The sequence below is a fragment of the Thunnus albacares genome, chromosome 20, assembly GCF_914725855.1.
Source record: "Thunnus albacares chromosome 20, fThuAlb1.1, whole genome shotgun sequence".
In the NCBI taxonomy this organism is placed as follows: domain Eukaryota; kingdom Metazoa; phylum Chordata; class Actinopteri; order Scombriformes; family Scombridae; genus Thunnus; species Thunnus albacares.
This window is the reverse complement of record NC_058125.1, coordinates 7,621,266-7,638,091: the sequence shown is the minus strand read 5'-3', so window position 1 is coordinate 7,638,091 and position 16,826 is coordinate 7,621,266. Positions and strand designations below refer to the sequence as shown.

At 40.1% G+C, this 16,826-nt stretch overlaps 2 protein-coding genes across 8 annotated transcripts in view; one reads left to right on the top strand and one right to left on the bottom strand.

Annotated features, from left to right (window-relative positions):
* mapk8b (mitogen-activated protein kinase 8b) overlaps positions 1-6,739 on the top strand; it is a 29,456-nt gene extending 22,717 nt beyond the window's left edge. For 2 of the 3 annotated variants that reach the window (XM_044338387.1, XM_044338386.1), the window contains exons 11-12: positions 517-594; positions 1,697-6,739. In XM_044338387.1, coding sequence (XP_044194322.1) covers positions 517-594; positions 1,697-1,713 — 95 coding nt within the window. In that variant the 3' untranslated portion in view covers positions 1,714-6,739. The remainder of the gene's footprint in view (positions 1-516; positions 595-1,696) is intronic. The other variant, XM_044338388.1, reaches the window with a different exon arrangement.
* Positions 6,740-6,888: 149 nt separating this feature from the next.
* Positions 6,889-16,826, bottom strand: part of si:dkey-191m6.4 (rho GTPase-activating protein 22) — a 44,665-nt gene continuing 34,727 nt past the window's right edge. For all 5 annotated transcript variants that reach the window (XM_044338382.1, XM_044338381.1, XM_044338383.1 and 2 more), the window contains 6 exons: positions 14,453-14,660; positions 14,200-14,332; positions 14,041-14,114; positions 13,764-13,885; positions 12,587-13,616; positions 6,889-10,008 (listed from right to left, as the gene is read on the bottom strand). In XM_044338382.1, the coding sequence (XP_044194317.1) occupies positions 9,786-10,008; positions 12,587-13,616; positions 13,764-13,885; positions 14,041-14,114; positions 14,200-14,332; positions 14,453-14,660 (1,790 nt within the window). In that variant the 3' untranslated portion in view covers positions 6,889-9,785. The remainder of the gene's footprint in view (positions 10,009-12,586; positions 13,617-13,763; positions 13,886-14,040; positions 14,115-14,199; positions 14,333-14,452; positions 14,661-16,826) is intronic.

Here is a 16,826-nt window from a genome sequence, read left to right as displayed (position 1 = left end):
AGTCTGTCTGAATTCATAAATACACCGACGTCTGATGTATAATCCCTTAATGTTACTCTGGCACTGGAAACAACAGACGTACACGTCGCATACATGTCCAGGTTTTTTATTTTCACCGCCTGAAATGTGACCATTAAGATGATCCGTATCCAAGTTTGTCAGTTTTGCTCTGCTGGATGAGTGTGATTTTTTTAAAAAGCTGTCTGAGTTTCACAGCTGCTCACTCGTTTACCAACCTGGTCAGTCTGTGAAGCTTCATACCAAAAGAAAGACAAGGTAGGAAAAGGAGCTGTGAGTCCAGCTTTCTCTGGACAAACTCCTGTTCAGGAGACTTGACATTTGGATATGTCTTTTACTGTGTGACCACACACACACACACACACACACACACACCAGTATTTCCATCCTCTCTCTTGCAGCTGGATGTTGTGATTAAGGCTGAACAGAAGAAGTGCGTGTCTGCTTTTTTCCTCACCATCTTGACTAAACCAAATTATTGTATCTTGTTTGTTGCAGAGTTGATATACAAAGAAGTGTTGGACTGGGAGGAAAGGACAAAGAATGGAGTCATCAGGGGACAGCCGGCGTCCATAGGTTAGTGGAGTTTCGTGTGTGTGTGTGTGTGTGTGTCTGTCATAGGCTACTTTCAGGGAAATTTCAGACTAAAGACCAGTATACTGGGGACAGATTGTCCAAATGGGGACAAAAGCCATGTCCCCAATTGGTAAAACACTGATTTTTGGGTCAGTGGTTAAGGTAATGGTCAGGGTAAGTCTCCAGGAAATGAATGTAGGTCTATGTAATGTCCCCAAAGGTGACAGGTGAGCTTTTACCTCTTAGAAAAGGTGAAATGATCAAGACTGTTTTGTCCAGCACACCTGTAACTGTTTACCAACAGCCTGCACTGTTAAAGTGCAACACTGCAGTTGTAATTGTGCCAGTAATTTCTCTGTCGAGGGAAAATGACTGAATTAGCACACTAGCTTATGTAGTTAGACACTCACTGGCCACTTAATTAGGCACATGTACTTGTGTAATGCAATCTAATACAACAGCTCTGCCGTGAATTCTACTTTGAAGAAGCTTATATAAATAATCTGTTTTTGTTGACACTGTCAGAAAGGTGATATTTCTACTTTGTTTATTGTTGAGGTCATGGTGGGTGGTGTAGTGGTGTTCTACTAAAGCGTATTATAAGATATCTGTAATAGAACTAATGATTATTTTCATTTTCGATTCATCTGCCAATTGTTTTCTTAATTAATCAATGGTTTATTCTAAAAAATATCACATAATAGTGAAAAATAATACAAAAATAATAATACAATATAAATATAATAGTTGCCAATTAATTAAATGAATCTGTCTATTGACTGATTGTTGCAGCTCTAGTTTATAATATTTTGTCCACACTGTGTATCGCTGAGGCCTCAATAAACATTTGTAAAGTCATTTTATTAAAATAAATGTAAACCTGCATTATTTATATCCATGTTTGCTGGCTGCTTGAATTTTGCTCTGGCATTGGCAGGACTGTTTGCAAGATACAAACAAAGCAGGAACCCGCTCATCAAAACATTGCTCCATAGAGCTCCTACTGGTTGAAAACTCTTCAGGGTATCTTGAAGCTCAGAGTACGAGGTAATAAGTGATCACGTTTGATGGCTGAGCACAGGCCTTCTCCTGTTTCTCATAGCACAGGTGCAACAGTGAGCAGCAACCCCCAGCAGCACCACCCCTCCACGTCCTCCTCCGCCTCCGCCAGCGACGTCTCCTCCATGTCAACTGACCTGACCCTGACTGACACCGACAGCAGCCTGGAGACAGCCAGCGCTGCCGCTGCTGCTGTCGCCGCCGCCGCCGCCGCCGCTGCCGCTGCTACAGCAACCGGCCCCCTGGGCTGCTGCAGATGACTATCATCTACACCTCCTCCTGGTCCTGGTCCTGATCCTGGACTGGGCCTCACCCCCAAGGTCACATCCAAGACCACAAGCCCAACACTGGCTCCTGGCCCCGCCCCCTGCATTTGCCTCCTCCCACCTCCTGTCTGTGCTTGTCTTCAGTAGTGTAGCGTTTGGCCAGCTAGCTGTTTGAGAAATATTTTGATTTCTGAAAGGACAGATCTTTTTTTATTACAGTTCTAGTCTTTTTTTAAACTTAGGATTTCTTTTTTTGTTTGAGTCCTAGCTGTAATTTATTGTGGCATTTCTTAATTTTTCAGAAACCTAAGATGATGATAAGAGAATTTTTATGATTTCACTATGTTCCGGTTTGTATTAACCGACAGTGAGAATTTAAAGAAATATCTGTAAAATGTTTTAATGTGATCTATTTTTCTGTTGAAAGTCATTTGTTTCACTTGTAAGCTACTGCTTTTACAACTTGCCATATAAATGTAGATTGAGTTTGTACAGATTTTATGGTAGATGTAGTTTTATCTTCAATACAAGTTTGCAGTGAGCCATTGAAGCATAATTTAATTGACAAATGTATGGTCTTAGTACTCCCCTATCTATTTTATCTCACATGATATGGATAATGTTTTAAATGCATATGACATATCCATTTATATGAACGGAGATCATCTAGATTTTATTTGTAAAAAGATTTTTTTTTTTTGAGTCACTACTACTTCCTGCATTGTAAAATTTCAGTTTAATGAAAGCTTTATAATTTTCTCATTCTTTACTTCCTCTTCAGTCATGATATAATTTCAAAATTCTGAGATTCTCACTCACCAAATGATTCAATTTACCTTCTACATTTAAGCTATGGGATTGATAATGGCAGAGTTAGGTCCCATGAGATAACTTTGAGCATCTTGATGACTGTCTTCTGTATTTTTAAGTGCTTTAAAGTACCTCTTCCTCTTGTCTGCATCAGGCTGTGTGACTTTATGGAACTGGGCTGGTGGAATTGCGTTGGTAAAGCCAGAGGACTTGCGCGTTCTCTGCTGTGACAGTGAGGTATTGTTAACAGTTCAGGATTTAGAAATGTCTTTTTGTCGTGCTTTGGGAGGTTTTTTTTTTTTTTGAGACGTAGAGCTGTGTGAGGTTGTAAAATGGGTGACGGTGTAAGTAGAATGTGCTCCAGTCAAGTAGGGAATTGTGATATTGAGAACGCATGTGAACGTGTTGATATTTGGTGTCTTTGAGGAGGGATAGAGGTTCTGAAGCCTGATGGAACAGTGTGCAAAGATGTCTACTTCCTACTACCAGATCCTGTTATTAGTAATGTAACTAATGTACTTCTGTGAATTTGGAAATTTGAAAGTGATTTTCTAAAAGTTGGCCAAACACTTTGCATACCAGACTTGCCTGCAATTGTGAATAAAACTAAAAGAACCTAAAACTTGGCATGTTAAACAGCAGCACAAATGGACAAAAATAGAGTCAAAGAAAACAAATTCTTACTGTATGCAATAATGGTGCCCTTTTTGAGTGTTTTTGATTTTGTTTTAAAAGGAAAAGTGCCTGTTGTTTGCCATTCATTCCTGAGTATGTGGGAGGAAGTGTATTCATTCTGTGTAGGTTTTTATGGCGTCTGGGTAACAACAGTAGTTTCCATATCAAACCGATACTCGATGATGGGGTTGTAGTTCTCACAAATGTATTGTATATTTTTCTACTTGTTTTGATTTTGACCCTTGAGGGAGCCTGTAGTGTCTTGCAGGGTATGAAGGTGATGATGTATACGCTGGGATGCTTAAGCACGTGTTTGAGTCATTTCAGAAGAAAAGGCAGTTTTATCAAGGTCTTTCATCAAAGTAAAAAGAAGTGTTTCTTTGCAGTGACAGCAACCGAAATATAGGTTAATAACAGTTTTTCGGCTTTTCTTTGAGTACTAATTTAATGTGATTATTGTAAGAGAAGAATGAACCTTACAGTTCAACTACTGGATCAAACTAACAAATGAAATCTGCTACTGCATTTTAGTCAGTATTTAGTGGATGGTTTCGGAGAATGTTTACTATGGGAAAAGGCAGATCGATGTTTTAGTTATGAATACATTTCTAAGAGGCAGAGCCAAACAGCCACAGTGTTCCTGGTTAATTAATGTTGAGCTGGTCCAGCAACTGAGGACATGGCTAATATTATGTGACACTTAATATGTATAATGTATAATGATACAACCATAAGTTTTTCCAGTTTGAAATAGCCATGCTAGCTTATAGTTATCTTGGCAAGATGATTGAGATGATCTGAATTTTGACACACAAATCACAAATAACACATGGTCTTACAGAATAAGTCACAGGAGTTGATGCCATTTATATTTTCTGTTGTATTTTTTGTGGTTAGGGAAGATTATTTCTGCCTGCTAGAAATGTTTGCATAACTAAAGCTCCTATCTGCAAAAGCAGAGTCTGGATATATTGTACTCGTCATGGATCATAAGCAGGTATTGTGGATGTTGACAGCAAAGGCATAAACATCACTGTGCTAGGATTGTCTAAATGTATAATACAGCACTGTCTAGAACCTGTCCTGGTCTTTGATGTGGATGTTTTTCTGGGAAGCTCAAAGCAAAGTTGTTAGGAAAGGTTGTCTTCAGACTGTAGCCTATGTTGTAGCTCTTTGCTGTGCTCTGTTTAGCCAATTTGATATTGTCTGCCAATAATATGTCAAGGTTCTGGATTGGGTTGCACCAGCTATTTGTACATCCTATACTAAGTTTGTGTGTAAAGTAACTACAGGCTATTTTCAAACTAGTGAAATCAGGTTGCACCATAAAAAACTAAGGGATGTCTAAGCTAGTGCTGTCCAATCAAAAGCTACTGTAGCCAGATAGTCATTGTAGCATCTGTGCAGTCATTTTTGGAGTCCAAATGATATATCAAACTTAACTATATTTACAGAAAGTCATCTTGTTTTATTCACATATGCACATAAATATGAGTTTAAATATGAGTTAGTAGCCATACAGTTTACTATAAGTAAGAAATATCTCATTATGCTAACCTAATCAATGTCATTTGGTTATATCGTCAGGCTAACGTTATTGGCATATATTTTGTAATTTGTAGATTACGCTATTTTTGAGGAATGTAATTTAAAATCTTCTGAGTTTACATCATTATTGCAGCATTTTATCAAGTGTCTAGTCAGAACATCGACCATATCACCTTACCTCTTTTACCTTTCACTCTTAACTGGTAATATATTAACTAGCTCATGTTAGCTTTGTCAATTAGCAACCCAGTTAATATATTAGCAAGCTCATGTTACCTTTGTGAGTTAGCTACGTAGTTAACAGTTGTTATATTAGCAAGCTAACGTTAGCTTCGCAAAACAGTTAACCTGGCAATTAATGAGTGTAAATATTCAGTAACAACTAATCTATTACAACTAGTTTGTGTGGTGCAACCCTTTTTGATTAAGTGATACACAAATCTAAGTTTGAATTCACGAACAGCTGGTGCCACCGGCTCCTGCTGTCTTTTCAGCCGCCAGAATTTAAAAGGAATGGTTTGGTAATTGTTGAGCATCAAGAGTGTGCTTGTAAGGTACAGTGGTAGCAACTACAGAGCCAGTTTAGTACAGTACAAAGCAAAATTAAACCTGCAGCCAGTCATAGTAGATTCCAACAACAAAAAATTAAGATTATCCAGTAGTAAATGTGTATTAGTATTTTGACAAAGGGTAAAAACTAAGACTTCAGCAGTGCCACATCTGTAAGAAGGCAGCAATAGCAGGGAGAAAATCCGTGACATGTATCCATTTGTACTATTAGCCCATTTATCATATTAGCAGAAAAAAAATCAATCAGAAAAAACACTTTGTTGTTTAAAGTGCTCTTAATTTTCTTAGCCTAACAATCGGGGCTTTAATTGGAGTATTTTGTGTTTTTTCTTCTTAGGTTGTTGTTGCTTTTTTTTTATTATTACTGCATCTCTCAAAACAATGTCATTCAATGTCATGTCATGATTTAAGTCGGCTTTGATGAACTACCTCACGCTGAATTTCTGCCAGTTCTTGCATATACTTGGTCGCCTGCAGAATTAGCTATCGAAGACGTGTGAATAACAGATTCCATTATTTATTTATTTGAAAGTGTACTATTTGTCGGTTTCAACAGACTTCTAGTTTTGTACATTATGTATACTTCACCTAGAAGTAAGAGAATTGTTATATGTATTTTTGTTCTTTTTTTTTTTTTTTTTTTTTTTTTTTTTGGTTTTGTTTTGTTTTTAAACTAAATGTGCAATACCTTCAGCAAACTGTGCTAGTAGTATGTGATGGGCCTAGCCTTTGTTAGCTGTCTCCTGAAGGTAAAGAAAATGTTTGGTACTGTCAATCCATGTTTTCCTTTTTTTATGAATAAGATCAATTTTTATTTCTGTGACTTGTTTATAGTCATAATGTTGCGTAATCAGTCTTACCCACCAAACAAATCTGTCAGCCGGGGTTTGATGCAGGGGCAGGAGGTTCTTTCAGTCACACATGGTTGACAGATTTTGCTTTGGGACGTGGTAAGGACAATAATGTTAAATAAACACAAAAAAGATGAGTAAATACCTACAAGAAATCATTATATGTATGGTGCTGGTTTGTAATGTTTGCTAGTGAATCCAGCCATGCAAGTAGTTTTAAGAATTCCTGGATCTGCGCGTCCCAAAAACCGCAACCAACGAAGAAGTGCACTACTAGAATACATGCACTGGGATCTGAGGATGCCACCTCTTAAAAAATACAAAAACAAAAAAACATGTACTGCAAATAAAAGAAATACACTTTGAGTTATGGTTGTATGCCTTTTCCTTTCCTGAGTTGCCTTTTTTAACAATCATATTTCATTGATATCTACTAAAAAAATTACTTGAAAGGAAAAGATCAGATTCAGATCAGATACTCCAAGAACTCAGGTTCACTAATGTCTTAGAGATGATCTTTGTCACCTTTATTCCCATACATGTCCATTCATTACAATAGTGTAAATCCATAATAAATAAGCACCATAGATGATCAGCAGAGCAGTAAGAAACATTTAGCCTGTCATGAGACATACACACAAGGAAACTAAATGTCTCTATTGAAGTCAAAGAACCTGCAATAAATTTAGACCATCGTATTGTGGACTGTCTAGAGTGGTAGTCAGAAAGCCTTGAAGGACAATTACCTTGTAAACCTGTGCAATTAAAGAAGGTAATATAACATTGGCTTTATATTTGTTTATAAAATGTAAAAAAGAAAAATACAGTCACATTGAATAACCAAAAGCACATTTTCACTTGTAATTATACTGTTTGTTGGGCCCATTAAGAAATAAGTGTTGCTTAATACACCTCTGGACATTCTTCTGATTGATGACATTTTCAAACAACATGCAACACTCACAGAACAGATATCTGCAAGTCTTCACCTTGGAAACAATTTAAGTGTTAAGATCAATTTTCAGAGTAAAAGACATCTGGTAGGAAGTACTGAACACTATCAGTGATTATATATTTTTTTCCCCTCTGGTAACCGTTAGCATTTTTTTTATAGGTCTGGTTTCGTCAACAACACGTTACATTCACTACAAGGATACATTCTTAATTCAAAACTTCCATTCATATCACTATTCACTTTCACAAGAATTGGCACCTTCTAGGGAGATCAAGTTATTCTTAAGCAGTTTGTTGCCATAATAAAAATGAGAAAACAATGCAGCCACTGTGTGTACTATGGGCGAATATACTGTATGCACTACATCTCTGGACAAGCAAGCAACACTACATTTTTCCTATTTAAAAACACTTCCCTGAAGGCACAACCAGGAAATTCCATTGTTTCTTTGAGGGCAGTGTTCAGCTTCATGTGCCAAAATCAACATGGCTTCCAGGCAGGCCATTCAGATCTTTAGTGAGCGAACAGCTTGAGGCGGTCCAGCTTTGGTATTAACTGTGTACTGTAAATGGCCTTCACCCACTGGGCCACATGTGCCGTGTACTTGGCAGCACGTGCTTAGTTGAAAATGCTTGAATAATTATTGACATAGTCCCTGTTATATTATCTGTACATTAAAGGTACATTGACATCTGTGAGGATCAGAGTGACCCGAAGACTGAGGTTTGCCATCAAATGGACATGGAAACCATGTAGATGGTGACGAGAGAGGCACTGGAAGGGCCTGAGGACAAAGATTCAGAAGCAGCTATGGCAGAAGTCCCACCTCTTACTGCTTCAGTTTTGCTCCACTACAACAAGAAATTGTTTGGAAAATCTGTTCAAATCTTTTTTGTGTTACGATATATACATCTGATTCTACAGCAAAAAACGTCTGCAGTACGAATACACAACAGGAGGATAAATGCAAGTGGAGGAACCTCTGCTAAAGCTACCACTGTAGTTTAAGAGTCAGCTCAGCTTAATTACAAAAACATTATTTTCTCACCTACAACTAGTGGTATGTAGTCATGCAAATAGCTTTGGTTTTAAGATTATGAGATATCCATCGATGAGATTTCTGCCACCAGCCCCCAAAAACTGGAGGTTATTTGAGTTTAGTTTATCGCGCTCACAGCATTAAAAACTACATTTAATAAAATCCAATTCAGCAATATCTCTTTCCAGAAACAGTAAACCTGTTACTATCTAGATAATTCACGCAATTCTTTCGTAACCTCATAACCTGGCCAAAAAACTTTATATAGGTCTATTGTACAGGTAAGTTAGAAAATTTGTTTTTTGTAATTTTGGTGAAGTGACTCAACAGTTGCAGGAATAGTTCGACATTTTGGGAAACACATCGGTTTGCTTTCCTGCCGAGAGTTAAATGTGACGGTCAATACCATGCTTTCCTGTATACTAAATATCAAGCTAACTAGAGCAAGCAGGAGGTTAGCTTATAGCCTAGCCTTGCATTAGAGCAGGAAACAGGGGGAAACAGCTAGCCATGCTCTGCCCAAAGAAAATCCAACTACAAGCACCTCTAAAGCCCACTAATTGGTGTGTTGTATGTCATTAGGGGCCGAGCCCAAAAGTCTACTATACTGTAAAACAGTAGTACTCGTTTGCTTTTACATTTCAAATTTTATAAGGAGTAAACAAAGAAATATTGTGTGAATTAGCTTTAGAAATACTGCTACACTGTTTAAAACTTTGGACAGAACCAGCTAGCTGTTTCCCCTTGCATCCAGTCTTTTGGCTAAGCTAAGCTAACTATATCCTTGCTCTTGTTTTGTATTTTGCATATGGATATGAGAGTGGCATCCAAAATGTCTAAAATGTCAAACTATTCCTTTATTTTAAGTATAGATAAAGATAAATCAGTCAGCTGTCGTTATTCCACATTGAACTCCAAAGAGTCTTACAGTTTCTGCACGAAATCCATTCACGTAATATCCTTGTAACATAGTGGTTGTAGAAGTCAGTGCTCTCCAGTAAAGAGAATGTCAAAGAAATTACACTATGTCCCACCATTTACGCACAGGTACCTGAACTGTTAAAATACTGCCTCCACAAGACTCATCACATGGGTGTAAATCAATGTCCATTTCAAGCATGCGTAAGAGTATCACTGCACATCAAGGAAAGTCAAAACCACTCGGTGCTCAGTGGAGATGATTTCATATTTACTTCATGTGAATTTCTTCTGTCATCTAGTACAGTTCCTTCGAGTTTGTCCTGAATAAACACAAAAATGGCCTGTTTTTAAATTTTTTTTATTTTGTTCTTTTCTTGAAGGAACATCCTGCTGCACTGAGGAGGACACAAGCCCTTAAGGAACACCAAACCCCCGTAAATTTAAACCCTGATGTCAGCCACTGTTTTGGCCCCAGACAGAGGAGTGGCCGTGCTGTATCAAATGTCGCTAGTCCTCGCACCTAAGGCCAGATCTCCAAGAGTGGAAAAGAAATCCTCCATCTCCTTCTCCAGAAGCCGGTTGCGGTTCTCTGCGTCCTCCCGTGCCCGCTCAGAGTTTCGTAGTTTGATCTCCAGCATGCGTTGCTTCTTCCTTTCCTGCTCCATTTCCTGTTCCAAACGCTCCATCTGTGCACACAGAGCAGCACTGGAATCCTCCAATCTGAGAGATGCAGCACATCACAGACAGAAAACAAAGGTCAGTGACATTCACCTTGACTCTTAGCCTGTGCACATTTTTACATACTTGCACATACATTCTATCAAAGGAACAGTTGCTCACACTAAGGTCTTTGGAGGTAGATCTCTAAAACCCAGGCAAATAGAATCAAAACTATTGGCATGGTAAGATACCACTAGAGGTAACTTGGGTGAACCAACCCTTTACGAAAAGTGGAAAAAAAAAAGAATACTTAAAAAAGGAATACAAGTCTACTGGCAGGTATGCTAACTAGCCCTCACTCCATCCAGAGAACACTTGACTTAAGAACTAATAAAGACAAAACTGCTGACTCCTGTCTCTGCTACACCAAACAAAAGATTTACACAATTTCTGTCTAAAGGTTTTTTTTTTTAAGTTTGTTGGTATTTTCAACTTTATTTGATGTTTAGCCGTTGACAGGCAGATAGACAGGAAACATGGGTAAAGAGAAAGGAGGATGACATGTGACATAGGTCTCCAGTCCAAATCAAACAGGGGACATTGCATTTACATGGTACAGCTCTTAGACCACCACAAGTGCCCAAGTTTTGCAGCTTTAAAATATTTCTTTACTTTTTAAAACCCTCTGTGTAGGATTTTAAAACATTTTGAATTAGTGCAGCATTACAAAAAGTCACTGGTGATTGGTTTATTTGCCATACAGAGTACTACTTAGTCTGTGAAAACAGTTGTATCATGGCTTGGAGGAGTTTTGTTTTGTAAAGTCTGAGAAAATTACCCCTGATGATGTCATCTGATTTATCTCATCTTTGCCTTAGAGATTTCAATTTCTTGACAGAAAACCTGTGTTAAAAACTGGATGTGTGGAGTTTGAAAGACGTAGACATTTAACAGGCAAGGAGATTCTAACAAAAAGAGTTGCATGATCCAGAGTTTTTGGAGGTTGGCACATCTAGCTACTGAAAGTCAAGATATCTCAGCCCACGCAAGATAGACTTTACTCTTTATTTTTTAATCTGTCTCTCACAAGTCCCCCAATCGTATGGAAGTGCAATACTAACTCACTCAAGTACCCCTTTAAAAGACTATTATCATAGTAGCTAACTTAACCAATACAGCAAAGTTGCTGGTATACAGCAGTGCTGCTAATAACAGTAAATGAGAGCATGACAGCGTTAAGTGAGAAAATTCACTCCATTGTGTATGTTTTCACAATTTTCTGTGTTTGTTAAGATATTTTTTATTGTACAACAGTTAGTTCTGATAAATAAATATGATTGGACAGAAGGCATTCTATGAGTGCTGATATAGAGTATAACAGCACTGAGACTTTTAATTATACATGTATCACTCCACTTTACAGGTGTTCTAATAACCGTTAATTACATTAAAGGTTGTTATCTATCTTAGATTGTAACAAACTTTGCATCTCAAAGATGAACATATTTCCACAAATAATATTTGAGTTAAATTATGAATGGTCGTCAGAAGAGGGCGACAGGAAGGAAAGAAGCCCGGGTACTTAAGTGCAAACCTCTAGGTCTGTTCATATGACATCAGCCGACCTAGACAAATGAAGCTAACACTGTAAGACAAACAACATAGGCTTTGAACTGCTTTCAGACTTGGCTATGTCTCAAAAATATAAACAATGACATTCAGTCTGTTAAGAAGACCGAGCTGAATACATTCTTGAGGCAGTTTTATAGATCCTTCCGGACAACTAAAGGGGAGCCCTACAGCATCAGCAGCTACTTTGGGCTTTGGGCTGGTTTAAATTGGTATATCAACAAGCCTCCGGTTAGCCGTTCATGGATTTTAATGCGGGACCCAGAATTCAGATCAGCTAATGATGTTTCCAAACGTGCTGTAAAAGAGATTAGAAAGGCAGGAAATGACAAAACAACACACCATCCCCCGATTTTACCTGAAGACCAGCGCATCTTAAAATATTCTGCAACACTAAGTCAAGACAGGGGAGAATCGAGATCTCAAACCTGACTCATTCACCCTAAAACATGATGAGAATGGCGCAAAGTATTTTACCAAGACACTGAACGAAGAAACAAAAAATCATAAAAACCCACTGGAGAGAGACAGAGAAATCGGAGGGGAGCTACGTTTGAGGGGGGTAGGAAATCCCCTCTGCCTGGTAGCATCTCTCGAGAAACTGCAGCCCAAGAAGGTAACAGCTGCGACAGACAGCTTCTGATATACCGCCGTTCCCCTGGGAGTAAACCAGCTGTCGCAGATGTTACCCAGGATGTGCAAAGAGGCAGGGACACGCACGTCTTACAGCAACCACAGCCTGAGAGCCACTGCCATACAGAAACTGTCTGATTCGGGACTCAAGGCTCACGGCTACCTACGACCGAATCACAGCTGTGCTGATATTCAGTATAACAGCACAAGTCAAAATGTTTAATAAAATGAACCATGTGAACCCAGCTGGTTGCTGTTGTAGAGCAGAGTGGTTCCAAAGTGGGGACCCTTGATGGGGAGCAAATTGAACTCAGTGCCCACAAGATAATCAACACAAATATGACAAATTTTAGGAAACCCTAGACCTTAGACTTACTTTTGGATCCTGGCCTCGTACACAGTCTTCTGTTTCCTCAACTCATCTTTCAGCCCCTCTACCAGATTGCTCAGTGTTATATTTGTCCCATCTCCATCCTCAGACATGATAATGGACGGCACCCCGGCTGCCATGGCCATGTGTCCGTTCTCACTGCATGCCGCACTGCTGCTGCACAGCTCCATGGCCTCACAGCTGTCCTGCTCAGAGCTCGGGTCTGTCGTCATACCTCCATCCCTTCCTCTGTCAATCTCCCTCTGACTCTCCATCCACTCCCCTTTTTCCCCACTTTCACCCCCTGCTCCACAGATCTGGTTAGCTGAAGGCTCGCTGCTGCCAGATTCAGGAACGGAGATCTCGCAGGAGGATGTGGACCAAGGTGTGCTGGCTACACTTGGAACACTCCCCATGCTGGAAGAGGAGGTGACGTTGTCGTAGGTGGACAGTCTCTGCGAGGAGCCGGTGGAGTCGCGGTCCCGGGCAGACCGCTCACCTGAAGAGGTGCGGCGGTGTCCCCTCAAGGAGGACAAACCGTTCATGAGCCAGTTACCTCCACCCCCACCTCCACCTCCACCAGAAGATACACTGGTAGTGTCTGCCACAGAGCCGCCGCTGCTTTGCTTAGCTTGTGGCTGGGAACGAGGCGCTGAGGAGCTTTTGAAGGAGTATTTCCAGGAAGGCATGGTCTTGGCTTGTTTACTCGGGCTGACCACGGTGTCTCCCTTCCCTGACGGAGATCCCAGTTTTGGTCCAGGGTTTGGGTTAGGGGTCTGAGTGGGTGTGATGGCTGCACACAGTTTGGCATCTAGAGATGAGGCACTGCTGTGCAGTTCTTGGTCAGGGTTGGAGACTGGGCAGCTGTGGAGATCTTCCTCGGAGATCCAGGCTCCCAGGCTGCGATGTTGGAGTTGATGTCCCTGGACAGGGAGCTCTGTTTGGGGCACGGTGGATCCTTCCTGGTCCCTCCCTGAGTACAAACGGTTGTGTTCCCTAATGAGGATTGTCATCAGGTGCTGGACGAGAGAGGTACCTAGAAAATATGGACCAATTTGTACTTTGTCAATACTACCAAATGTAATGAGATGTTAATCAAAGTAGCATTGCTATATGAACTTTTAAGAGTGTCATGGTAGTTTGCAGTGGCTGTCGCCATGAACTCAGTGAACATCGTCCGTACCTTCCATGATGGTGACTGGGTCCTCCATCTTGGGTCGAAGGATATTTGGTCCAAATACTGTGGCGAGATTCTGGACACTCATCTTGTTCTCATAACAGTGGGACTGGACCTCATCAAGGAATCTAAGAAAAGATGCAGTGTTAAATACTAGAGCAGAAGCAGCTATCTTTGTTGAAAATATAAAACCGATAACATTTCTGATCACTTTCAACAGTCGAAAGTAATTACCTGTCCACATCAATTAAATATCAGGAGAGGGAAAAGGTCATTTACTCACTTGCATATGTACTTGAGGAGATTGTAGTTAGGTAGAGGTAGAGTGCTAACTTGCTTTCCAAGCTCCTGGACCCCCTGATAAAAGACAGATTGTACCCACTGTTAGACACACATACAGTGCATAACACACATATACACACACCAGGTAAACTGCACACACCTCCTCCTCATCTTTGACCAAAAGCTGTGCACAGGTTAGAAAGTCTTCATATTTGGAGAAAGGAATGACAGGTTCAGGCAGCTCTCGCAGGTACAACTTCAGCAAGGATGCCACTGTGTGGACTTCTGTATTACTGTAGGAGAGTAGAGAAAAAAATGAATTAGGAAAATTAAGGTCAGCCCCAGTTTTAACGAAACTGGAGTTGACTACTGGATGTCCTGTCATTCGAGCCTTACGGGCCCCTCCTATCTACCTGTCAAACAGAGGTTTGTCACCACAGTCGAAGGCCTCCTGCAGCTCTTTGACCAGGTTGGCCTGTCCTGGCATCCGAAAGAGACCCTCCTCATCCAAGCCTCTCTCCCTGATGAAGTCCACACACTGCTCCACCAGCAGGGGTGCCAGCCGGGGGCCGAACTTCTTCTCATACTGCACCGTGTCCTCCAAACGCTGGCCAAATATCCCTGGGGACAGATGAGGGAAGCAAATAAGTCAAATATCTGTATATACATATCCACTGAAGGTAGTAGGTTATACATATCAGTTTTTTGTTGTTCCATAGTAACATGATGCAACAGTAGGCCTTTAATCTTACAACAGATAGAAAAATATTCAGTCAAACTGTCTCAATGAGCCAATCTGTAAAATGTTGTTGAGACATGCAAGTTGCCAAATGTAACTTACAGTGTGTCTGAAAGCGGTTTCATACCTTGTAACTTCAGAGCAGTTGTAAAAAGAGTACAGTACATTGCTGCATGTTACTTCCCAGTTTTTCACAATGGGGGCCCCCAATCACAGCATCACCGGCAAAACTGTTAGACTTTGTCCCACAGACACCTGATGTGTGATGATCTTTGCGAGCAGATGTATGTCTTGGTGTAGAACTTAAAGTATCTCTAGCATTTAATGGTTGAAAAGCAAATAATTCAGTGGGGAAAAGCACACTGAGAACCTGCCAATCAGCATATTGTTTCAAAGTGTCCTCAAGTGGTGGTCCAAAAAACTTTATTTTGCAGAGACCATAAACAGAAAGATATGGAAGTACCAGAATTCCTTTTTAAATCAGTAAAAAGACACAGTTTACTTGGATAATTAATTAGTGGTAATTGTTACCTGTTGACAGGCTGCAGCATTCGCAGCTGGCTGACAGCTCACAGTAATCGTAGTAATTCACAGAACAGGGGCTGCACAGCAGCAGCAAGTGTTTCTCATACATCCCAAACCCACATTTCACCAAATTAATCCATTCCGGTTCAGGCATTGGACTCCGCTGGTAGAAACAAACACAAAGTGTTGCACCACAGAAACGAGTGACAGTTGAGGGAACTGACGGAGGAGCAGCTGAGCTGACAGCGCAGATACATGTATGTGAACAGCAGACAGAGGTCAGTGTGCTGTGACTGCAGTGCTGCTGTTAATGACGGGCGACATATCTATTCTGGACCGAGAACTGAGACACAGACACCCCTACTCTGTGAATCTGAGAGGGAAGATTGAAATATGACCAAGCCAGCATGAGGTAACCCAGCAGATACTGTATTACCACGACAGCTTATATGAATGTTGCTGATTGATATGCTTCTCTCCAGCTCTGACAGACTTTTGAAAGATATTACATCTGTGAGCAGTGGTGTAGCGAGCATGTAGAGGCCCCCACCCTACCCCCTCCATCTCTGCCACAGCTGGAACACAAATGATAAAACATTTTTAAGAAAACCCTGTTTAAATACCAGAATAGTGTGACACTACACAGTGTTTAGAAATTTAGAGCCTCATTAATAATTTTTGGCCACTGCGGGTAAAACTCAAAAAGAAGCTAACAGACACACATCCCTGACAAATGATTGCCCTTTAAAGTTGACATGTGGCTAACCTAGGCTCACCGAGCTAAGCATCCATTTTCCTAAATACCCGACAATCAGAAAAATCCAGAGAATCATCACATACTTTTAGAACAGTATTGTTCTTAAATGACTTGGGTTTTTCAATGATTACTAGGTGTTAAATTTTCAGAAAGATTACACTTAGGGTGACTGTAATGATATGTGATATGCACAAACTGGGGCCATGGCTAACCATACAGTAAATATGCCATAATACCAAAACAGTGAGTTAAAAGAGGCTAAAAAGCTCAGTAGAGCAACAGTGTTGAATGATAATTCTCTGCGGGTTCCCTGGTAGGAGCAACCACTTTTCACTCATTTCATTCATTTGATTCAGTGTTAATACAGAAATGTAGAGTAGGTGTTAAAAAGGAGGACCAGAAATGGCATATTATCCCTTTCACTAAAAGGATTGGCTCTTGGAGTTCTGGGTTGTTGACAGTGCTGACACTAGAATCTATCAACTAGTTGACTGTCAATTTTAATGTAATTGCTTAACAATTTAAGTCAAATAAATACCAAATATTCTCAGGTTACAGATTCTCAAATATGATAATTTGCTGCCTTTTTTGGTTTGTTTTGTGTTGTAATGGTCAGACAAAATAAGCAATATGAAGATATCACTTCTTCCAAATGAAACAGAATTTATGACATTGACTAAATCAAAAATTTGCTGCTGCTCTAGTAGTACCCCTGTCCTCCCTTTGCCAACAGAGCTTAACCTTGGCTGATTAAAAATGAAGACTA